This window comes from Fusarium flagelliforme (genome assembly GCF_020744385.1).
Source record: "Fusarium flagelliforme strain FIESC 12 MPI-CAGE-AA-0113 chromosome Unknown B0J16scaffold_2, whole genome shotgun sequence".
Taxonomy (NCBI): Eukaryota; Fungi; Ascomycota; class Sordariomycetes; order Hypocreales; family Nectriaceae; genus Fusarium; species Fusarium flagelliforme.
The window spans coordinates 2674036-2695628 of NW_025763504.1; the positions used below are offsets into that span (position 1 = coordinate 2674036).

Sequence of the window (21593 nt, forward strand, 5' to 3'; positions counted from 1 at the left end):
GGCCAAAGGTTATATCGGCACATACAGAAAGGTTAACATCGAATAGACCACTATAAAAAGCTGTTCTTCTTTCAAATTACTAGCAGTCAAACTCTTCACCACCACTATCATCATCATCATCGACATCAACTATAGCAACAACAATACAACAAGATGAGACCCAAACTTGCCATTTGTCTCTACTTCTATTGGAGGTATAGACACGGCCAGTATCCTTTCATAACACAAACTTTTCCTTACTTTTCAACCTCGGTTCAACCAAGTCCGACGACAAATACCAATAGCACCTACTGAGTAGGCCTTGCAACAGGGTTCAGCTCAGCGGGAGATGCCTTCTCAAGTCCAAGAGTGGGCGCATGTCCGTCTCTTTGACCGTCACTCTTCTCGTCACTGTTACTCTCATTCTCATGAGCAAGCTGGTCTTGAATTTCGGCAACCTTCTCCCGCCTCCAGATCTTATCGTCGACGAATCGCAAGACCGCAAGCGCGAGACCAACAGCGAGAATTGCGATGTTGACGCTGAAGCCACGGCGATACTTTGGCCGATCATCGGATCGGAAGATCTGGGCGCCGGCGATTCCAGCGATGTTGGCAAACATGATAACCCTGGGCATGTTAGATGACAATGAAGGAGGAAAGATGGTTGATGGGGGTTCTTACATGGCCATGGCAAGGGCTCGTTCTTCCGAGTCATCACAGGCAAGAGACATCCATGCAATGTTAAGAGGATGCGAGAAAGTACCAAAGGTCTGAGTCCATACGACTCCGAAGTAGCTGACACCCTGGATGGAAAGCTCTGTAAAGATGCGATCGAACACATAACCGAGGAGATGCATACTCAGACCCGCCATGACAGTTTCGGGTCTTTTGTTGCTGTGGTCTGCATTAGCATAAACATTCCTTCTTTAGACAAATGAGACTTACTATTTGTCTGACACATAACTGAAGGTCCAAGATACAGGGATCTGGAGGAACAGACCGACAGAGGCAAGGGCGTTACTGGTGAGACCCACAAAGCCAAAGCTCTTGACAATGGAAGGGGAGTATGTGTCGAAACCACGTTGAGGCGCGTTGTTAGTGAATGAAATGAGGCCATGGACCCAGAGGCGCCAATTGGAAAACTGGTGATGTTAGTATACCCTCCAGGTTCTGTAAATGTCGGATGACTTACTGCTTTCTTGAAGGCGGGGAGGCCGATCTTCTTCTTCTTCTTGCCCTTCATGGGGTCATCAAGTAGAACTCGAGTTTGCAAGATTTGCAGCTCGCGATCATTAAAGATCTTGACGTTCGGGAGGAAAGTGCTTCGTGGGTTCTTGAAGGAGTCGGGAAGACAGCAACCAAGGACGACACCACTAAGGACCGTGAAGCCACCCATCAATGCGAAAAGCCAGAACCTGAGATGCAGTTAGTAAGATTAAGTAAGGTAAGCTAAAGAAGAAGGGTACTTACCAGCCAGGCTTTCCTCCGACACCTCGCATGTGAAGAATACCATAGGCAAGTAGCTTGGAAGAAGCTTGACCAAACTGATTACCGAAGTAAAAGAACATGACTCTCTTGGCAGTCTCCTTGCGTGTATACCAAGTACTAAGCGTCCAAAGACCACCAGGAATAAATCCAGACTCGGTAATTCCAAGCAAGAAGCGAGTCGCTATGAAAGAACCATAGTTATTCTGGAAGGCTTGGAAGGTACTGACTGCACCAAAGAGGAAGAGCTGGATAGTCAACCACTTGCCTGGACCCACGCGGTAGAGGATCATGTTGCTAGGTATCTCGAAGAGGACGATACCGAGGGAGAGCATCTGTTGGCCAACGTTGAATTGGTTTTGGGTTATGCCGACGTCTTCAAAGAAGTTGTCTGTCAGGGCATTGGCGATGTTTCCTCGATCGAGTTCTATCTTATGGTTAGATTGTATAGAGAGTCTTTGTAAGTGGACTTACGGAGACAGAAGAATCCAAGTGTTAACAAAGGCATGATAATCAGGTCCAGTCTGGAGGCAAGGTCAGTCTCGAAAGCCACGCAAGCTGGTTAGAGAGTCTTACTTTTTCTTGGCCTTCCTCTCTTCTTCCGGACTCCAGTCCTTCTGTAGAGTAAGACTCTCTTCATCGTCCCTCGGGACTGGGAAGTCCGCGTTGGGCTTTGTGGTCTCTGGATAGCCCATTGTAGCTGTGTCGGAAGCTTGATGGTGCTGAACATCTTTCTCTCTAGATCGGGTCCTCGCTGGCTCTTATCAATCATTCTGAACGCTGGCAGACAAGACTTCGGCTAGGTTAGCTACGGTCTGGGCGGTCTTGGCATGCAAGCCGAGGTGAGCACGCAATGGACAAGTGCCGGGGCCATAGCTCTAGGTTGATGGAAGCTAACAAGGGAGAAAGTTGGAAGGAATTGATTGGCTTTCTTAGTGCTCGAAGTGGTGTTGTCGCATCGGCTATGTTTGGTAGAGACAGACGGTCCGTGATGCTGTTGTCTCAAGCTAATACTGAGCGAGAGATCTAGACCGAGTTCATGTCAGCCGTGGCTCTGTCAGACCCTGCCTTGAGGAAGCTCCCCAAGCTTTTGATAACCAAGACAGCCAAGCCAATGTTGGCTTGTCCATAACCTTCTCAGTGGGGGTTATGATAAAGTAAATGACTCACCGAAACAGTAATTACCCAATAACATTCCCTGATGATACATGCTCCCCGACGAGGCGTTAGTGGGCGACGAACCGTAAGACATGCCGAGAGATGAACTCCCCGCTAGACTTCCCGAATGCCACTTAGCGTAGACTTTGTGGCGGGCCAAGAGAAATGAGGTGACGCCAAGGTCGTCGAGGAGGGTGAAGAGCGGGGAGTTGGAGGACTGCGAGGGAGACAAAATGTTCGTTTTTCTTTTTGAAAGCTTGGACCATCCATTGAATTAATTACTCTTGACGCTATAAGCCCAAAAGAATGCAGTATTTCCTCGGTGAAGTCGAATGGAGATCCACGTTGACGTGATGCCAATGATGGATGGTGTGGAAGCGATCCACTGAATAAGGCCTCCAACTACCTGTTAAGCTTATTTCCTTCCCTGCAAGGTATGGGACCAAGAAGAGAAGAGATCATCCACACCAAACCCATGCAAAGATAAGACGCAAAATATGATTACAATTAGCCATCTGTAGATCTTACAGTCATTCCATCAGTCAATGTCACGCCGTTTGTTTCTTGGAAATCGTCATATGACTTCAATTGAGTGGGTGACATAGATAGTATAAAGCAGGTTGAACCGGTATAATTTGCTTCTAAACGGTGTCTATGAGGTGCCCGATGTTCCGGTTGCAATACGTATGCGTGTGGATCTATACCCTTGTCTTTTCGGATGTCGCAATTCCAGCCTCGGATTGTCCATACAAACCTGACTTAGGTGGCTTGGCTAGCACAAATGGCATAATCCACCCTAAGGTTAGGCAAGGTAATATAACCCTGCCTCAACTCTCAACTTGCACAAAGTGAACAAACATTTTGCCTCTTTTATGCTCTTGGTGGGCAGGTGATATCATTATTTCATGATTTCTGACATCTCTTTATTGGCCGTGGGCGTGGGATGGTACAGGTCACGATATCATGTCTCATCTCAGCTCTGAATTTGCACGAGATCATACTTTCTATTCGCAAAGGCTATAGCCTGGAGTTGTGTCAAGAGCCAATTCCAATCAACGAGGGCGGATAAGGCTGGGTGTTGCGTCAAGACAGCAGCATTATCAAAGGCTATTGGAAATATCAAAGGTTGTCTTGTATCCTAGATGTGAAAACAACTACTCGAATACCTTACCACGTCTTGTTAGCCTCCTCTGCCTCTGCCTTTGCCTTTGCTTTGGCCGCGTCCCTCTCCAGCTTTCCTCTCCTTATTTCGGCTTCCCTCTCCTCTCGCTCTCTGGCCTTTTTCTTAATCTCTCTTTCCCTCACCCTCTTCTGTTTTACTTTCGTAGCCTTTCTCTTTTTTCCCTTCTCCAACTTTTCGTTGTCCCACAGCTCTTTTTCGTTGAGTGGACCGAGACGATCAAGCGCTGCAAGTCTCTTTGGAGATATGGGCTTATTCTTGACAGCCTTGGAAAGCTCGACAGCTTTCGATGCCGCGGTCGCGAAACCACTTTCCACATGGAATCCAAGATTGGCATCTTCAATCTGGTCATTCAATTAGCGACCGTCTTCGTAGATTGACACAACGATACTTACCATTTTCAAACCAGCTTCAGCGTTTGTGCCTTGTAATCTGACTACAACCTCTACGCCAATGAGATAGTCTTTTGCTGCCGCAATGATGGACTCTGCAATCATGTCACATTTTGTAATACCTATTACATTCGTTAGTCCAATCCAGCAATACTGATTCTTCCCACTCACCTCCATAAATATTGATGATAACAACCTTGACCTTAGGATCGCTCATCACAACCCTGAAAGCTTTCTGCATAGTCTCCGTAGTTGCCTGGCCACCAACATCAAGAAAGTTGTTGCTCTGCCCTCCATATTGTTGGATGGCATCAGTCGTTGACATTGCCAGTCCCGCTCCATTGACCACAGTTCCGATATTGCCGTCGGACATTTTGACATAGACAAAACCGTGAATTTCTGCGAAACGCTCTGCTTGAACCTCGAAAAGCACCTCTCGCGACGCAGAGTATATCTTCCTGGCCCTTTTTGGCGCATCGTCGTCAAACTCGAAATGAGAATTCACACAGATGAATCTCTTGTCTCCCATCTGTCGCAATAGGTCGACCTCAAGGCTGAGCGCTTGGCATTTCGTGAAGATTCCGTACACAGCAGAGAGTACCTTGTTGAAGCTCTCTCTCAACATTTTACCCAGCTTATAGCGTCCTGCGAAGTTGGCCACAAATGGAGCCAACCTTTCCTCGCCGTCTTTGAGTTCGAAGTGGTATTGCATCCCCGAGTATGAACCATCTGGCAGTTTTACGGGGTCCTGCAGGTCTCTGATCTTGATGACCGGCGTACAAGTCTTGCGATCTATCGTCATCGTTAGACGCCAGCGTTGATTAGTTCTGATCGCCTCATGCACGTATATTGATGCTCTGTGGTTTACTCCTAATGCATCGCACTGAGCATTCCTTTCAGCAAACCACTCCTTCACCATTAGCATTTCCTCAGAATGCTGAGTGAAGGATCCCTTCTGTACAAATACGACCGGATTCGACCCCATGGGGTCCTGCCTCTTGATATATGCAGATGAAGAGGCTGGATTCAAGTTAGCCTGAATTCCCGCCCCGACCCCGTGTCAGACGTCGTGACTTACGATAGCTTGATACAGTTGACTGTAAGGTGCGCGTATATAATAAGGTAGTAGCTGAAGGGATTTTGAGATCGGCCTAAAGCTCTGAGTCAGTTAGCTGATGTAAGGTATGGACAAACCATCATACCCTCTTCAGCATGGATTGGGAGTGATGCTCGAATAAATGCAGACTTCTGATCTGGTTTTGGATGCTTGGTTGATGTCTCAAGTCGAGTTTCGACGACAACACGTTGCAGTTTCTAGGCAGAAGCCGGTCACGAATCGACCCGGATCCAATCCTAGTGGCCATTGTCGATGGTTATTGTCTTAGTAGCATGGGAAGCAATCAGAATCGATGTGGCGTTGAAAGAGGAGAGATTTCTTGGCTGCTGTTGACGTGAGGGGTGAGCAGGGAGCCCCGATCGAATGTCAATTAGGTCGAGTAACTCTCTAGAATGGTCAATTCGCTTTCAGAAAAAGAGTTGTAAATTAACAATCACAGGGTTGAACTTGTGTACTTCAAGGTCAAGGTTTATCTGGGGAAGCTATCGCAAAATCCGAGTCGCGACAGGGCACGTGACTTCATCACTGGGCGCGATCAATGACGAGGTTCGACAGAAGTGCAGAAAGGGTAAAGAAGAAGTAAAAGACATAGAGGAAGGGAAAAATTCAATCTACTTCTATAAATAAGAAATCCATTTGTACTTCAGAAGAAGTGAAAAGAAAGGGTTCTGCAAAAGCTAAATCGTCAAAAGACAAAAACATACAACAGCGGGGATTCGCTGGTCGTCACCGACCCAACTACTAATCCGCCGGTTAGTGGCTTGACTATGGGAGAGCGGACGGGATCCCGTATTTTCCACTACCTTTGGTCGTATGTGCTAGATACTAAGATTGAATGGTTTATATACTCTAATGGCGAGGGTAAAATGGAAGCCCTTAACTTCACAGTAGCGCCTTGATTGTCGCCATCAGTTAACGGCTTGACTATGAAAGAGCGGACGGCCGTACAAACCTATATCTCCTGCCCATCCCCCGATAATAGATGGTTGATCAATAAGTTTTATTTAACTGACTGAGCAATCAAGCTGTACAATTTAGAACAACGCATGGGAAAATAATTGACAATGCTCATCAACCTCGGCTTTCATTTCATTCAGAGTGTTCCCTCCCAACCTGCACCTAAATTCTAGATACTGCAGGTTATCCGCTTTGGAGGCATCCGTTGTAAGATCTATACCTACCTAGGTAATTTGGACCTTTTGCGAATGAGGCTGGCTGTTCCTTGCGGGTCCAAAACCATCAAGTCAGATTTGTCTGCCTAAACTGGAAATGCCCGGGCGTGAATTAATCGTGAACTATCCGTTAATCAATAGGCGCCTTATTATCACCTGTACGTGAATGCTTTCTCGCTGTTGTTGCGCATTCCTGTAGCCCTGTGGCCCAGAATTACCCCCGTCGGTTTTCCCGTCTTGGCTGCGTAGACAACCCAGGCAGAACTGCGTCGCTCAGACATTCGGGCCCACGACCACCAGTAGGATCGCGACACATCTAAGCCAGGTCTTTATCTTGAGGCTCAGACTCAGCTGCAAAAGAAAGCCTTGCGAACCACAATAATGTAGTCGCAGTTGCCTTGGGTTGCCTCTTCCTACTGTATATTTAATGGTGGTATAATCGCACAGTTCAGGGACATGCACTTTAAGTCTTTATACAATAACATTTCAAGTCCATCCACCTATCATTATGCCTTACATTGATCCTACACCACCTCAAGATGACACACCGTCCAATCAGCCCCCTGATGCGGAACCCTCCTCCTCCTCGCGCTCTGAATCCCCTGCTGAGGATCTTCCAAAAACCCCAGATTCGACCCACTGTGGTGACCCTGAGCCAGTCCTAACCGATCTCCAAAATCTCAAACGAGATGATGCTCAAATCGTCGCTGACAGTATCGCAAACCTCTTTGTTGAAGCGGTTGCGTCCCGACTGTCAAAATTGAAGAGCCTTGAGGAGCATGCCAAAGAATCAGCCGAGAATCAAGAAGAGGTTAAGGAAGAAGAAACGGAGGAAGAAAAGGAGGAGGAAGAAAATAAGGAAGAAGAGACCAAAGAAGAAGAAACTAAAGAAGAAGAAACTAAAGAAGAAGAAACTAAAGAAGACGAGACCAACAATGACAATACGAATGGCGATGAGAAATCAGAAGCCAAAGAAGAACCGGAGCTGAAATGGACAGACCTTCTTGTGGATGAAGATCAAGATTTCGAATCGATAGTCGATAAATCGCCCTCACAAATCGAATGGTCAAGACGGAAGCGAGAAGAAGGCCAGCAAAACGAACACATGGATCGCATCATGTCCATGGTCGGTCACGAACAAGTCAAGGCTTACTTCATATCTGTCCTGGATAAAATCAGCATATCGAAGCGTTGGGGTAAAAGCATGGATGACTGGTCTTTTGACCTTGTGCTTCACGGTAACGATGGCACTGGTGAGTTCCTATCTCCCAAGCAAGATCCTGTGCTGCGTGTCTAACAAACTTCAGGAAAAAGGAGAATCGCGCAGATATATGCAGAGTTTCTGCATAGTGTTGGCGTGGTACCTACTCGGAAGTTTGCCATCAATGACAGCCACTGGGCATCAGATGAAGACGCAGAGGCCTCAGTAAGCCTTTCTGGTCACATCGTTTACCTCGAGCTATGCTGATATACTAGGTTATCTTTTTCCCCGCGGCCGATAATATCGATCGAACCTCTGAGGTAGAGAGGATCTTGGAAATTTCCGAAAAGTCCGAATCCCGTGATTCCCGTCTTGTGGCTATCCTTTCGTACCAGACCTTCAGTTCTTCCTCACAAAACGTACTAGATATTTCCGAGGTCTCCCGACGCCGCTTCTCGAATCGTCTCGTCCTTGAGAACTACAACGAGAAAGAGATACTCCAGTTGCTGAAACTTTTATGCAAAAAGCCCGAATACAAACTCCAATCTGACAACGTCCTCGGATTTTTGGCACGACAAATACAGAAAAAGCACGCCGGAAATGATAGATTTAGAAATGCCCACAAGGTCAAGGATGAGTTAGAAAAGGTCTGGAAGACAAGTCAAACTCGAGCAGAAGAAGATTGGTACAGCTGGGCCAAGACGCACTCTCCTGACGACGGTCAAGAATTCTCGAAACAGGATGGAATTAGTCTTGATGACATTCTGGGACCAGCACCAGAGAACGTCAGAAGCAAAAGCGAAGCTTGGAAGAAGCTCGAGGCACTGGTCGGACTGGAAGAAGTCAAGGAAAACCTTGGGCGTATCTTCGACATGGCCGAGTTCAACAGCCAACAGGAGCGACATGGACGTCAACCGCTGGATGCAAGCTACAATCTCTGTTTCCTTGGAGCCCCTGGAGTCGGCAAGACCACCGTTGCGGAACTTTACTCTCAGATTCTCAGCGAATTGGGTATCGTTTCTCGTGGGCATATCGTATCCAAACAGGCTTCTGATTTGTTAGGTAAATACATCGGCCATTCTGAGGCTAATACCACCGATGCTCTTGAAGAAGCGAAAGGTGGTGTTTTGGTCATCGATGACGCTCATCTACTCTACCAAGAGAGTTGCAAAGGCAAAGGATCCTCAGATTCGTTCCGAAATGGTATTATCGATACACTGGTTGCCAAGATCTCTGGCGGCACAAGCGAGGATCGCTGTGTTATTCTATGTGGTTACACGGACAGGATGCAGAAGATGTTTCTCAATTGCAACCCAGGCCTGCAGAGGCGATTCCCAGTCGAGAGTTGCCTCAAGTTTGAGAACTATGACGACGAACAACTCCAACAGATTCTGAGACTGAAGATGAAACGAGATGAGCTCACGGCGACAGACCAAGCAAGCCAGGTCGCTCGTGAGGTGCTGAACAGGACCAGGAGAAGGCCTAATTTCGGAAACGGCGGTGACGTTGAAACTCTCTTGTCTCGAGCCAAGACTCGCCGAATTACCAGACTGAGAAATGCGAAATGTCCCTTCTTGGAATTCCAGGAGCGGCCTTTGGAACCCGAGGATTTCGATCCTGATTTCGACAGGGCCTCCAAGGCTGATAAGCACCGCAATACTCTATTCCAAGACTTTGTAGGGTTTGATAATGTCATTGGAAAGTTCCAAGGATATCAGAAGATGGCAAATGGAATGCGGCGCTGCGGGATCGATCCCAAGTCATACATTCCTTGGGCATTTGTCTTCAGCGGACCTCCCGGAACCGGCAAGACGTGAGTACTTCACTATCCGGTTCCTACGTATCAACTAACAACTTTCCAGTTCAACAGCCAGGAAAGTCGGCAGGCTCTTCTACGATATGGGCTTCATCTCATCGGATGAGGTTGTGACATGTTCTGTCACAGATCTCATTGGCCAGTATATTGGAAGCACAGGTCCTAAGGTCATCAGCCAATTTGAACAGGGCCTCGGCAAGGTTCTTTTCATCGACGAAGCCTACCGCTTGGTAGGAGACTCTTACCACAAGGATGCCATCGGAGAAATCGTCGATACTATGACCAACCCACGCTTCGCTCGCAACATGGTTGTCATCTTGGCAGGATACGGAGACGAAATGGAAACGCTCTTGAGCACCAATCCAGGCTTACGAAGCAGATTTCCCACAATCATCGAATTTCCTCACATGGCGCCTGAAGATTGTTTGAGCCTTCTGTCAAGATTACTTGCGAAACTCAACATTCGCCTTTCGTCTTCAGTAACTGAGTCTGGATCGGCTAATGAAACGATCATTGGCATGTTGAGAGCGCTTACCGGTACCAAAGGATGGGCCAGTGGACGTGATGTTGAGAATCTGGGCAGAACTATTACTGAGCGTGTGTTTACGAAGGTGGGAGATTCTGAGGAGGTTTGTGAGCCTGAAGCGTTGGAGGTTTCTTTTGATGAACTCGTGGACTGCTTGGAAGCAATGCTTAAGCAAAAAGGAGGTCGATATTTGGAAGAAGTTTCCTAGGAGGGGATAGTAGCACTTAGGAAGGCTTCTGGCTGCTTAACAGATTTCAAACCAACTCCGTCGTTATCGCAGTTCAAGCAGGAGTAAAATTCGCATCAAGATTAGAGAGCTTCTTATCAAATAACATAGAATTACAATAATGCGTGTGTGCTTAATCATACGATCGACGCCCACCCTCGATCGCTTGCTTTATGTCAATATTTGGCTTAATCTTTGGCATCACCTAAGGCAGTGGTTTCCCGCTCAGCAGTTGTGCTATTTCTTGCCCCAGAGCTCCCGCATGACCAACGACTGCTACTCCAGCTTCCTCTAAAGCCTTCATCTTCACACTTGCGGGCACATCCACTTCACTCCTCCGAACTGCTCCAGCATGGCCCATGATCTTTCCTTTGGGTGCACTCTGACCAGCTATCATTCCAACGATAGGCTTTGGGTTCGGGGTGTTCCTTCGATATTCCGCAATGAGGTCTGCTGCTTCAATTTCAGCCTCACCTCCAATCTCTCCGATCATGATGATTCCCTCTGTTTCTTCGTGCTCGAAGAATACTTTCAAAGCATCTGTAAAGTTGGTACCTGGTTTGTGTCAGCATAGCTCCGGCCTGTCGAGAAAGTTGAATTACCTGGAGTCAGATCTCCTCCTACTCCCACAACCAAAGACTGTCCCAATCCGAGCTCCGTCGTTGCACCAACTGCTTCGTAGCTCAAGGTTCCTGATCTAGAAACGATTCCAATACGACCACGCTTGTATTGCAGGTAGGGCATGATTCCAACGCGACACTGTTCTGGGGCAATGATTCCAGGACCGTTGGGTCCAACGAGCCTGCTCTTCGACTGAGTTCTCAGAACCTCGTGGACACGTAGCATATCGTGAGCTGGAACATGCTCTGCTACAGAGACAATGAGAGGGATTTCAGCCTCTATGGCGTCAATGATGGCTTCTGCAGCCAACGCTCCACGGATAAAGACGGCCGAGACGTCAGGCTTCAACTCCTTGGCAGCCTAAGGTTCTTGTTAAATTAGATGACTGGGACATTTTATGACCCCTTACTCACATCTTTGACGGATCCAAATAGTGGCAAATCCAAATGTGTCTCCTTATCAGGATTCAGAGTGACACCTCCAAGTACTTTTGTCCCATAGGCAATTGTGTCTGTAGCATTCTTGGTCGCCTACAGTGTGCAAAGTTAGTACAACGCGTTACGCGTCCAGTCTCGGTGTCCATACCACTTGACCTGTGAAGCCTGTATAATTGATGCCATTTATCAGCTTGCTTCATTTACAGTTGCGGCCAAACTCTCAATCGTACCTTGATATATAACTCTGGAATGTTCATTTATTTTGAGGTTTTGTATCGTCTTCTCATATGGGCTTATATGTTTTGAGGTGTAAGATACTCTTTTTGATATCCCTTCTGCAGCCAGTTTAGCTACAGTACGCAATTGTGAAGCCGACATGGCGGATAACCTGTCGAAATGAAGGATGTTTGACTGGATGATAAATTGATTCAGTCCATCAACTTCAGACCCATTCTAAATTAGTGGAGACTCAAAACCCCGCCTGGTAGGCCATCCACCCAGGTGTGTGTCAGAAGATGCCCTCCAAGTCCTAGGCTACAGAAATAAAGTAGCATAAACGCTAGTCTATACCTGACATAAGATGACCAGATTATTTCGTCTCTTATGCTCTCGGCGGCCAATTCATCTGACACCCGCACGGCCATATAAACGACAGCCACAGCGACCTCTAGCTCTGTAAGCGAAGGGTACAGGTGGGTTGCAGGGGCTACAGCGAGGTCACATGACGTTTATCCTCTATAAGCTTGCTCGCTACAGCTGTAGACCTTGCCTAGAAAATTCCGCTGCCTCTTCCTTTACTTACAGCAAAACTGAATGCAATTCGGGCTGGTCAATTGCATAACTGCTCCTAAGAAATATCCTGATCTATTGATCTCATCGTCAGAGCTCTGGGTTGTTGCTCAAAAATTCCTCCAAGCTTGTCACCTTGACATCAAGTTTATGGTTATCCAGCTCCCCAAGAGCCCAGGTCGTCCCATCAACAGTAAAAAGCTGGTAAAACCACCCGATGTATGGCCAAAACATATTCCTCTTCCCTTTCTCCCTAGCTTCCAACGCTCTCTCACGCAATTCTTCCAAACTACCTCTCTTCTGAACAATAACCTCACGGTCTCGAACCTTTCCATACGTCTCAGCAATCTGCTGAAGAGTACCAGACCCCGAGCAAAGTGTCCAGAATCCTCCCTTGACCGCATCATCCCCCCCGATAACAGCAGCTGTAAACTCCGCCGCATCACGCTCTGTAGTCCAGTGCCAGATTTCTTCTCCCGTGCCCCAAATATCCATGGTCTTTCGCTCAGGGTCCCAGACACCATTGTTAGCAGGGCTGAAATCCCCATGACCAGGGAGCGAAAATAGAACCTCTGCCAAAACACCAGTGAAGAAGTAGATAGGCTTTAGATCCGACGTGAGTTCAACCTGATTTCTGAAACAAATGAACGGATCATAACTTTCGTGAACGCCAAGCTGCATGTCCTTCCAGTTATAGCTCCATGAAGAAGCTACATATTTCTTAACGCCCGCTCGCTCGGCAGCGCGTAGAAGGAGGAGCTGGCCTTCGAGAGCTAACTCGGGAATGCCTGTGTAGACGCATATGACCGCGTCGACGCCCTTGCAAGCGCGATCCAAGGCGGGAACGTCGTAGTAATTTTCGCTTCGGATGAAGCTCTCCAGTTTCTTTCGACGGGATAAGTCGAGTTTAGAAGGGTGCCGTCCAAGACCACGGATTTGATGACCACGGGAGTGAAGGCTGTCAATCATCTTTTGGCCTAGATTGCCTGTCACGCCAGCCACGAGAATGAGCATGATGAAATATGGGCAGGAGAATAGAGAATAAGATAATAATACGATGTTTCAATCTTTTTCTTCCTTTGAAGCGACTTCATATTTATATTAACGATAGGAACATATCAACACCTTGACTTACCCTGGAATTGTACATGGTTATTGTTCCTGGTGGGTCATTACCGATGCCTAGCAAAGATCTGAGAGGTTGGAGGGTGACGTCCTCTTGAAGGCTATTATTAAAGCCGTCATTTAAAATTATCCGATTGTCCGGCCTGAGCTGGCTCGAAAAGGATGCGATACCCCAGGTTCTAAGGAAAATCTGGTCTGTAGAACTTCCACTTTAACTACAGTAAAACAGGGACCTGAAAATACCCCGCGGTAGTAAACGCAAACACTGTCTTGCTATTAAAATATTCGCGTAGGACATGAGGCTGCTATTATCACTCCGAGCTCTCTTGCAAAGCCATCTCGCAACTCTGCCACTTAAAAGAGAAACCATTGACTACTAAGCTTTATATCTCTCTTCCCTCATTGAAACGATTGCCAATATGTCATCAGTAATTGACTTCCATCAGTACTCGTGAAAGTGGAGCACCATCCCATGTTACCGCCTACCAGAATAGAAAATACCCAGCGGCAGAAATTTGTCGTCCCCCACCTGAGATCGAGTTTTTTGCGACATGCGCCGTCAAACTTCGTTCCCTTACTCCGCCAAGCATAGCAGCAGCTCCCAATAATTCTTTCAATTAAACGAACGACCGAACAGACAAATCGTCAATATGAAGGTTGTTCTTGTGAGCGGCGGAGTCATTTCCGGTGTCGGCAAAGGTAAGCTTGACTGACCCTACCGTCGCAGTATTGGCTTCTGTACTAACTTTGATCTCCAGGCATTATTGGTATGACTCTTCACGAACCTCTGACAGACTTCTCGACGACTAACAATTCTCAGCCAGCAGTGCTGGCCTTCTCCTGAAGACTCTGGGTCTTCGAGTCACGGTATGATGCGACAGATTCACGATTGAAGATCTTTGACTAACACCACCAGGCCATTAAAGTAATACCCCGCCGACAGCCCGACTCGCTCACGACTCTAACACAAGAATAGACCGATCCTTACATCAACACCGATGCTGGTCTCTTGAACCCTCTCGAGTTCGTGCGATCTGAGCTCCTCAATTGCACCGCAGCTAACAATTGCCAGGCACGGCGAGTGCTTCGTGCTCGACGATGGCGGCGAGGTACGCTAGTTCTACACCGACACAAAACTTGCGCTGACTCTTTAGACCGATCTCGATCTCGGAAACTACGAGCGGTATGTTATTCGACACATTACCGCAAGCGAAACCCACGACGTGGACTAATACGGAACCAGATACCTCGGCATCCAATTGAGCCGTGACAGCAACATCACTACCGGCAAGATCTACAAGCAGGTCATTGTACGAACTTGCGCGACTCCCGATATGCCACGGACGACTAATTAAATGGATGTAGGAGAAAGAGCGACGAGGAGATTATCTCGGAAAGAGTATGTATCCTGCTATACGGTAGTGTTGAGTTTGTGCTAATGGTGGAAATAGCTGTTCAGGTACATTAAACCGAAATCGAACGATCAAACGACGGGACTAATGATATTGAAGGTCGTTCCTCACATCACAGACGCCATTCAGGACTGGATTGAGCGTGTCGCCAAGATTCCTGTGGATGCTTCAGGAGAGGCGCCCGATGTCTGCATTAGTAGGTTATTCTGATATTCAAGACTGGACGAAATACTGACTTGTGATAGTTGAGCTGGTACGCCCAAACACTTCGCGACTGGTAGAATCCAGTAACTGACCTTGCAACTAGGGTGGTACAATTGGTGACCTCGAGTCTGGTCCCTTCGTCGAGGCACTTTCTGTAAGATAGCCGCTCCTCACTCGGCGACACAAAACTAACGACTTCAAGCAACTCCGCCATCGACTTGGCCGCGACAACTTCCTGAGCATCAGCGTTTCTTACGTCCCCATTATCAACGGGGAGGAGAAGACCAAGCCTACCCAGCATGCCATCCGACAAGTGCGAAGCGCCGGTCTCATTCCCGATGTGGTATGTTTTGCGCCTCCGAACCTCGATCCTTTCTAACAGTTACAAGATTGCCTGCCGTTGCGAGCGAGAGCTTGACCAAGCTACCATTACAAAGATCGCCCGAAGCTGCCAAGTCGAGGACGAGCAGGTCATTGGTGTGCGCAACATGGACACCATCTACCAGGTTCCTCTCCTTCTCGAGCAGGAGGGTCTTCTGAAGCTCCTGAAAAAGGGCTTGGCTCTTGAGAACTGCCAAGTCACCCCTCCTATGGCTCAGAAGGGCCAGGCTCTCTGGGATCTCTGGAAGAAGACCGTCGTTCCCGACCGACACCTCGAACCCGTCAACATTGTCCTAGTTGGCAAGTACGTCAGCCTCGACGACTCATACCTCAGTGTCCATAAGGCGCTCGAGCACTCAGCCATGCGATGCAACCGAAAGCTGAACCTCGTTTCCGTCGACTCCGAACACCTCGAGCCCGATATGCAGCAGAAGGACCCTCGCAAGTTCCATGAGGCTTGGGCCCACGTTGTCCGCGCACAGGGTATCATTGTCCCCGGAGGCTTTGGAACCAGAGGTATTCAGGGTATGGTCGATGTTGCCAAGTGGGCTCGTGAGCGTAAGCTCCCCTACCTGGGTATCTGCTTGGGTATGCAGACTGCAGTCATTGAGTATGCTCGCAACGTCATGGGTCTCAAGGGAGCCACCTCCGAAGAGTTCTCTGCTACAGCTGAGCACCGTGTTGTTATCTTCATGCCCGAGGGTTCCAAGGAGTAAGTCAACAAGAACCGACACTAAAGAAAGGCACTGACAAACGACAGGCAAATGGGTGGTACCATGCGACTTGGTAGCCGTACATCCCACTTCAAGGAGGGCACTGAGTGGAGCAAGCTCCGAGGTTTGTATGGAGGAGTTCCCGTTGTGGAGGAGCGTCACCGACACCGTTATGAGGTGAACCCCGAGTACATTGAGGATCTCGATAAGGCTGGCCTCTCTTTGACCTCTATGGATGATCAAGGTGTCCGAGTTGAGACCATTGAGTTGAAGGACCACCCCTTCTTCGTTGGGTGAGTATCCGTTCATCGCGTGTATATGTCATTTGCTAACTGTCTTCAGTCTCCAGGCTCACCCTGAGTACAAGTCCAAGACTTTGGCGCCCGCTCCTTCGCGTGAGTACCTCAATCCCAAATACATATACGCAGACTAACAGTTATACAGTGCTCGGCCTTGTCGCCGCCAGTTCTGGATGCCTCGACGAGATCATCGAGGCCGCTCACAAGAAGCAGAACGCCACCAACGGAGCCAGCGATGTGACCAACTTCTAAAATAGCAAAGTCAATACGCGTTTTGGTACTGGGAAAGGATGAATAGACTGGGTCACGGATATGAATGGAAAAGGGCTTAGAGCTACATAGGACGTGAGATAATGAGGCTTTTTAGACTGCATGGCTGGCGTTGGTTGCTTAAAAATGAACTATACCTGGGAGAAAAATGATAGACATGAATTTTAAAATGCATTATAGGCTGAAGTGCTCTCAGTTTGAAGTTCTGGGTCCTTATTCGTGAGGATTTGATACGCTACAGCGCATCACAAATTAACCAAGCATTGGAGCATTTGCGTACATCTTCAATAAACAGGTACAGCAGTCGATCGTGGCAAGCAATAGATCGACAAGAATTGGATTGACACAAATCCGGCGGATGCATTGAGGGCCTCATTACAACAGTTAGTATATAGTCCGTGTTGTGATCACGCGGAATTGCACTTCATTGAACCTGGCCTTGAATGACAATGGTGGACTCTGCTGTTTACTTCTACTTGGTTAACTGAGGAGTGCTTCGATCTGTATAGAATGGAGTGCTGCAAGACTAGATGGCGGCGTCCCATCCATATGTACCTAGGTATATATAAGTGGTTTCACTGCAATTTTAACCTCACTTCAGGGGACGGGCTTGGAGGCATCCCACGGCAACAGAAGCGGAAAATGCCCGAACAGGGATTGCAGCTTTCACGTCGCGACACCCGCTGCAGCTGAAGTTCCAGTGGACTCACCCGCTATAACTTAGCAATGGACCTTTCCAGTCATCGGGCAAGCAATCGTCTACAAAAACAAACACCTAACACCGAAATGATCATAACAACCGACAGACATAAATTCCATGTCAAGACTTTGATATCAAAATTGGCATTTGCGATTTGGTCTCCAATCCCACTCAGTAACCACTATGCTCGACACACTCTAATAAGGCTTCGCTGGCAAGCCAGGTTGACGCTTCTACCTTCACTCAGTCCTACCGCGTCGTTGATGTGCGTTCTTCCCAAGCCCATCCCACATGTCGATACTCTCGGGCATACAAACCTCCGACGTGAACCACCCTTGGGATGTCGAGAGCATGACTATGGGTTTGGACTGAGGATCGGAGGGTATGAGAAGGACGCTTTTTGACCGTTGAGTCTGATGGATTCGTTGACGGATGAGTGTCTGAAGGTACCTGAAAACCTTTACTGTTTCCTGTACCTGAAGCTATCGCTTTGACCTCTCTAGTCAGGGACCTGCGGTAAGATCGCCTACCATAACCCGCCCATCTGGTCGAAGCGTCTGACCACAATAACCTTAACTCGAATCGGTCTTGGCGGATTAACGGCACATCCCATCGTAACATCATCACGACCCTTACCGATTAGCGATTTTTTATCTTGTTACTCGAAGCCAATCAATCCCCTGTCAATCCATCCTCGATTTCTCCGGCCATGTTGCGTGTTCCATGTGGCTCATCCCTGAACGATATGACGTCGGCTGTGCCACAGAAGCAGGTTTTTAGCCACACCATAACGGCATGGCATCACAATGCGTCTATTGTACAACCGTCAGGTTAAACGGAAGGACCAGTGAGAATCTACGTTTCAGATCAAGTACGGTAGATCCTTGCTTGTGATATGACGTATCCTTTCATCATGGGGTCTAGGCATTGTGTATAAATCTGCCTGTTCGGCTCTTGACTTGGGATGGTTCTGTAACGGTTTAGACTCATTTACACGAAAACAATACATCTTTCTATTTACTTTAATATTCACCATGGAGTACGCAAAGGAGACATACAACTCTCAGTACGAGAAGTGGGTTCCTTGGCTCGAGGATGTCTACCTCCGCTGGTTCACAAAGGACAACAAGGCCAGCTATGCCACCAAACGTACGTCCTTCCATTTCATTCTTTCTATCAATACTAACAACTTATAGAAAACCTTGACAAGACCAAAGTCACTGGCATCGAACAAGTAGACACCCTTCAAGACGGTGTCCACAACCTAGCCACGAGCCAAGTCGGCCAAGGCGGTCTCCTCCAACCGGTCGGCGACTTGGCTTCCAAGGAAGGCGTCAACCGAGCTGAGCGACAGGGCAAAGATGACGATGGTGGTTACGTGAACAAGAATGCCCCTGGCGCCGGTGCTATGAACAGCACCGCTGATGCTGTTGTTGGAGGAACCAAGGGTGCTGCCCAAGGCCTGGGAGATGTGGGCAAGGGTGTTGGAAACACTGTTGGAGGACTACTTGGTGGCGCCAAGAAGGAGTAATATTTTCATAGTGTGCTTTTAATATCGGTGTTTGGGTAAAGGGATATACCTACAGGTTGATGGGATAAAGAATGCACGAGCGACAGGAATACGTACGCCAACGCTTAATGATAACAAATCTGCCAAAGTTTCACCATAGATGACGAAAGTACATGATGCTTAGACTGTGCGTGTTTATTGACCTGCCTAATTAGGGCGCAATATCCGTATACCTGATCTCGCCGTTCTCAGTCGGAGATTTACTCACATCACAGGAAGCACATGCTTACGGCATCCATCTTAATTCAGAAAGACTAAACAGGTTGGCTCATCCGAAGAATATCGGTTATTATCTATCCTGGATTGTATACAGAGAGCGGCCTGTATATCAGACCTCTGAACTGCCTACCCGACCAGTAACTGGATCATGTAGTGATTTTGAGAAAACAAGCAACTGCCGAAGGAATCAAGGAATGACTTGCCACATTTAGGCTTTCCAAGATCTGCTGCCAGGTTTGCATGACACAACCTCCCGTCCACACCCCAACTCACCAAGTGACATCCACCTAAACGCTGGTTCGTCCAGCCTTGTCATTACCACCCTGAACCTCACTCTCTGCATGATCAGCACTAGCGTAATCATCCTCGCCCGAGAGCTCCTCCAGCGTCTTCCTCGCAGTTTCAGGAATCAAAAGTGTGGTGAGGATACCGAGAAGCATGAAAAGAGCGTAAATTTCAAGAACGTGGTCCATCCAGGGCGCTTCATTCTTGTCAGTTGCACCATGAGTTCTGAGGATAGAAATGGCGCCTTGGCCAATGATGGAGCCGACTTTTCCGGAGGCGGCGGAGATACCATGAGAGGTTGAGCGGTAGCGAGTTGGGAAGACTTCTCCGGGGACGATAAAGGTGGTTGTGTTGGGACCGAAGTTGAAGAAGAATTGGGCAAGGACGTAGATTGCGAGAAGGCCGTTGGAAGGAATGTGGTTGTAAGCAAATCCCATAACCTATGTATGTTAGTCCAACTCTATACCCCTGAAAGAACCAACTTACGATGAAAAGAATAGTCAAGATGATAAAGCCACCAAGCTGAATAGTCTTTCGTCCAAGAGTATCAATAGTCGCAACAGAAACCCAGTAGCCTGGCACAGCACCAGCGAGTACGATGATGATATTTCCAACAGCGGTGTTGTACAGAAACTCATAAACATTGTTGGCATCCTTGGTAGAATAACCAATAACCTTGAGAATAGTACCGTTATTCAAAGAAAGACCATAGAAAGCCACATCAAGACAGAACCATGAGCCAGCGGTTCCAAGAAGGAGAGAAGCGTTCTTCCACTTGCTGTAGTGCTGGAGGAAGTCTCTCCAGCTAGCCTTGGGAACTTCGAGGTTCTGCTTTGCGCTGGCATGGACTTGAGCACGTGAAACTTCGTCAGTGCTACCTTCACGCTTGCCGTTTATGTAAGCCTTTACGTCTTCGTCTGCCTGTTCGACGTCGCGGGCTACATCGAAGGTGTAACGGGGGGTCTCGGGGATAGTGAGACGGTCTGTGAAGTTAGCATGGTAAGACATATATACTGAAGATGAAAGACTAACAATACAAAGCAATACAGGCAGGAACAGCTCCGAAGCCAACGAGTGTTCGCCACATCTTGTCGACGGCAACTTGGCAGTCTCCGGTGCAGCTCTTTGTATCAGGGGCTCCCTCGAGAGAGGACTTGAAGCCAAGGGTAAGGAACATCATAACAAGAGCTGCAACGAGTTGACCGATACCCTGCATGGCAAAAACAGCAGCCATCATGGCACCTCTCCACTTGGTGGTGGCGAACCTATTGATATTAGCAACAGACTCAAAGGTCAGGGACCAGAAGCACTCACTCAGAAGTAATGATGGAAGAAAGGGGATAATCGCCACCGATACCAACACCCATGATGACTCTCCAAAAGATGATAAGTCCCACAAGAGAGGTTGAAGGCGAACCAGCCGTCAATGCCTGCCCGAGGGTAGCGAAGATGATAACAATCAACTCCAGTCCATACATTCGCTTTCTTCCCACAATATCGGCCATCATACCAAATCCAAGCTGTCCAATGACAGTACCAGCAGAAGTAGACAACTTGATAGCATTATCAGAGCTGGTAGGTAACTTGCCCTTGGAAGGATAGTACACGATGCCGAGCATGATGGTCAACATGGATACGCAGAAGATATCGTAGGAATCTGTAAAGAAACCGACACCTGCGACGATGCATGCTCGTACATGATACCAGCCAAAGGGAGCTTTGTCAATTTCTGCGAGGGCGAGACGGCGACGTTCGTTGGGGTCAGCGATGTGGGCGAAGTCGTTGTGAAAGTTGTGGAAGGCATTATTCCCGCCGCTTGTTTTGGCGACTGGACGAGAGTCTTCGGCCATTTTGGATAATTGTAATAGAATTAAAGTAAATAATAGATAGTAAATGGGATATAAATGATAGGTGTGAAGTATAGACTGGCAAGGCGAGTAAGTGTACAAGGCACTCAAGGTGAGAATATCCTTACAGCCAAGACAAAGCCAAGAGATTTGACAAGTGATCTCCCCTGTAGTATAAATAATTCCGAATTACAACTGTTAACAATTCTCTCTTTCAGCTCTTCTCTTCCTCAGTCATCTCTCGAGCCGTCCGAACCGAGAAACGGTAATTATAACGCCATACCCACAATCAATCACCCTATCATCTTTCCAAATTAAAGGACATGCTCTCCTAAAGAAATTCAATTTTTATCTCGGTGTTTGAAGGAAGCACACGACACTTGAGTGTCTTATCGAATAGAGTCGTTGATGGAGCCACGTGCTCCCCAGCGCCAAGATTGCTTGGCTGACGGAGCCTCTGGGGTCGGCA

General features: G+C 47.8%; 8 protein-coding genes across 8 annotated transcripts; 3 read left to right on the forward strand and 5 right to left on the reverse strand.

The window, feature by feature from the left end:
* Positions 1–287: 287 nt before the first annotated feature.
* Positions 288–2159, reverse strand: B0J16DRAFT_262940 (major facilitator superfamily domain-containing protein; the record flags this gene model as incomplete). Its single annotated transcript, XM_046123322.1, has 7 exons — positions 288–606; positions 661–873; positions 925–1121; positions 1172–1394; positions 1450–1891; positions 1939–1988; positions 2041–2159. The coding sequence occupies 7 exons, from the start codon at positions 2157–2159 to the stop codon at positions 288–290; spliced, it is 1563 nt and encodes a 520-aa protein (XP_045986503.1).
* A 1533-nt stretch (positions 2160–3692) lies between these two features.
* Positions 3693–5477, reverse strand: B0J16DRAFT_62921 (succinyl-CoA synthetase-like protein). Its single transcript, XM_046134204.1, has 5 exons — positions 5397–5477; positions 5273–5353; positions 4366–5214; positions 4198–4316; positions 3693–4146 (listed from the first exon to the last, which is right to left on the reverse strand). The coding sequence occupies exons 3-5, from the start codon at positions 5177–5179 to the stop codon at positions 3790–3792; spliced, it is 1290 nt and encodes a 429-aa protein (XP_045986504.1). The 5' UTR covers positions 5180–5214; positions 5273–5353; positions 5397–5477; the 3' UTR covers positions 3693–3789.
* A 1485-nt stretch (positions 5478–6962) lies between these two features.
* Positions 6963–10359, forward strand: B0J16DRAFT_333377 (P-loop containing nucleoside triphosphate hydrolase protein). The gene is given in 5 exon segments (XM_046126822.1): positions 6963–7389; positions 7405–7736; positions 7791–7909; positions 7960–9497; positions 9547–10359. 5 exon segments carry the CDS (start codon positions 6992–6994, stop codon positions 10232–10234), a joined length of 3075 nt encoding a protein of 1024 aa, XP_045986505.1. The 5' UTR covers positions 6963–6991; the 3' UTR covers positions 10235–10359.
* Positions 10360–10367: 8 nt separating this feature from the next.
* On the reverse strand, positions 10368–11717 carry B0J16DRAFT_62934 (succinyl-CoA synthetase-like protein). Its single transcript, XM_046134205.1, has 4 exons — positions 11541–11717; positions 11287–11403; positions 10855–11233; positions 10368–10807 (listed from the first exon to the last, which is right to left on the reverse strand). The coding sequence occupies exons 1-4, from the start codon at positions 11565–11567 to the stop codon at positions 10458–10460; spliced, it is 873 nt and encodes a 290-aa protein (XP_045986506.1). The 5' UTR covers positions 11568–11717; the 3' UTR covers positions 10368–10457.
* A 284-nt stretch (positions 11718–12001) lies between these two features.
* Positions 12002–13238, reverse strand: B0J16DRAFT_333379 (uncharacterized protein). The gene has a single exon (XM_046126823.1). The coding sequence runs from the start codon at positions 13111–13113 to the stop codon at positions 12190–12192; it is 924 nt and encodes a 307-aa protein (XP_045986507.1). The 5' UTR covers positions 13114–13238; the 3' UTR covers positions 12002–12189.
* Positions 13239–13763: 525 nt separating this feature from the next.
* On the forward strand, positions 13764–16693 carry B0J16DRAFT_300108 (CTP synthase). Its single transcript, XM_046124553.1, has 18 exons — positions 13764–13923; positions 13983–13991; positions 14045–14091; positions 14141–14149; positions 14201–14247; positions 14297–14333; positions 14379–14407; positions 14468–14534; positions 14590–14623; positions 14676–14683; positions 14736–14832; positions 14882–14889; positions 14944–14994; positions 15043–15183; positions 15230–15933; positions 15982–16227; positions 16277–16329; positions 16379–16693. The coding sequence occupies exons 1-18, from the start codon at positions 13875–13877 to the stop codon at positions 16483–16485; spliced, it is 1743 nt and encodes a 580-aa protein (XP_045986508.1). The 5' UTR covers positions 13764–13874; the 3' UTR covers positions 16486–16693.
* Positions 16694–18032: 1339 nt separating this feature from the next.
* B0J16DRAFT_63289 (uncharacterized protein) lies at positions 18033–19066 on the forward strand. The gene is made up of 2 exons (XM_046134206.1): positions 18033–18352; positions 18400–19066. Exons 1-2 carry the CDS (start codon positions 18238–18240, stop codon positions 18732–18734), a joined length of 450 nt encoding a protein of 149 aa, XP_045986509.1. The 5' UTR covers positions 18033–18237; the 3' UTR covers positions 18735–19066.
* Positions 19067–19279: 213 nt separating this feature from the next.
* B0J16DRAFT_353850 (major facilitator superfamily domain-containing protein) lies at positions 19280–21127 on the reverse strand (the record flags this gene model as incomplete). Its single annotated transcript, XM_046129338.1, has 4 exons — positions 19280–19717; positions 19764–20260; positions 20310–20542; positions 20592–21127. 4 exons carry the CDS (start codon positions 21125–21127, stop codon positions 19280–19282), a joined length of 1704 nt encoding a protein of 567 aa, XP_045986510.1.
* Between the last annotated feature and the right edge of the window lie 466 nt (positions 21128–21593).

Coding starts and splice junctions, on each gene's coding strand:
- B0J16DRAFT_300108 (XM_046124553.1), top strand. CDS start 13,875: ATGAAGGTTGTTCTTGTGAGCGGCGGAGTCATTTCCGGTGTCGGCAAA. Junction 14,248..14,296: donor GGTCTCTTGAACCCTCTCGA/GTTCGTGCGATC, acceptor AACAATTGCCAG/GCACGGCGAGTGCTTCGTGC. Junction 16,228..16,276: donor GACCACCCCTTCTTCGTTGG/GTGAGTATCCGT, acceptor AACTGTCTTCAG/TCTCCAGGCTCACCCTGAGT.
- B0J16DRAFT_63289 (XM_046134206.1), top strand. CDS start 18,238: ATGGAGTACGCAAAGGAGACATACAACTCTCAGTACGAGAAGTGGGTT. Junction 18,353..18,399: donor GGCCAGCTATGCCACCAAAC/GTACGTCCTTCC, acceptor AACAACTTATAG/AAAACCTTGACAAGACCAAA.
- B0J16DRAFT_62921 (XM_046134204.1), bottom strand. CDS start 5,179: ATGGGGTCGAATCCGGTCGTATTTGTACAGAAGGGATCCTTCACTCAG. Junction 4,317..4,365: donor TATCATCAATATTTATGGAG/GTGAGTGGGAAG, acceptor CGAATGTAATAG/GTATTACAAAATGTGACATG. Junction 4,147..4,197: donor CTGAAGCTGGTTTGAAAATG/GTAAGTATCGTT, acceptor TTGAATGACCAG/ATTGAAGATGCCAATCTTGG.
- B0J16DRAFT_333377 (XM_046126822.1), top strand. CDS start 6,992: ATGCCTTACATTGATCCTACACCACCTCAAGATGACACACCGTCCAAT. Junction 7,737..7,790: donor TCACGGTAACGATGGCACTG/GTGAGTTCCTAT, acceptor AACAAACTTCAG/GAAAAAGGAGAATCGCGCAG. Junction 7,910..7,959: donor ATGAAGACGCAGAGGCCTCA/GTAAGCCTTTCT, acceptor CTGATATACTAG/GTTATCTTTTTCCCCGCGGC.
- B0J16DRAFT_333379 (XM_046126823.1), bottom strand. CDS start 13,113: ATGCTCATTCTCGTGGCTGGCGTGACAGGCAATCTAGGCCAAAAGATG.
- B0J16DRAFT_62934 (XM_046134205.1), bottom strand. CDS start 11,567: ATGAACATTCCAGAGTTATATATCAAG. Junction 11,404..11,540: donor TTCCAGAGTTATATATCAAG/GTACGATTGAGA, acceptor TGCACACTGTAG/GCGACCAAGAATGCTACAGA. Junction 11,234..11,286: donor TATTTGGATCCGTCAAAGAT/GTGAGTAAGGGG, acceptor CAAGAACCTTAG/GCTGCCAAGGAGTTGAAGCC.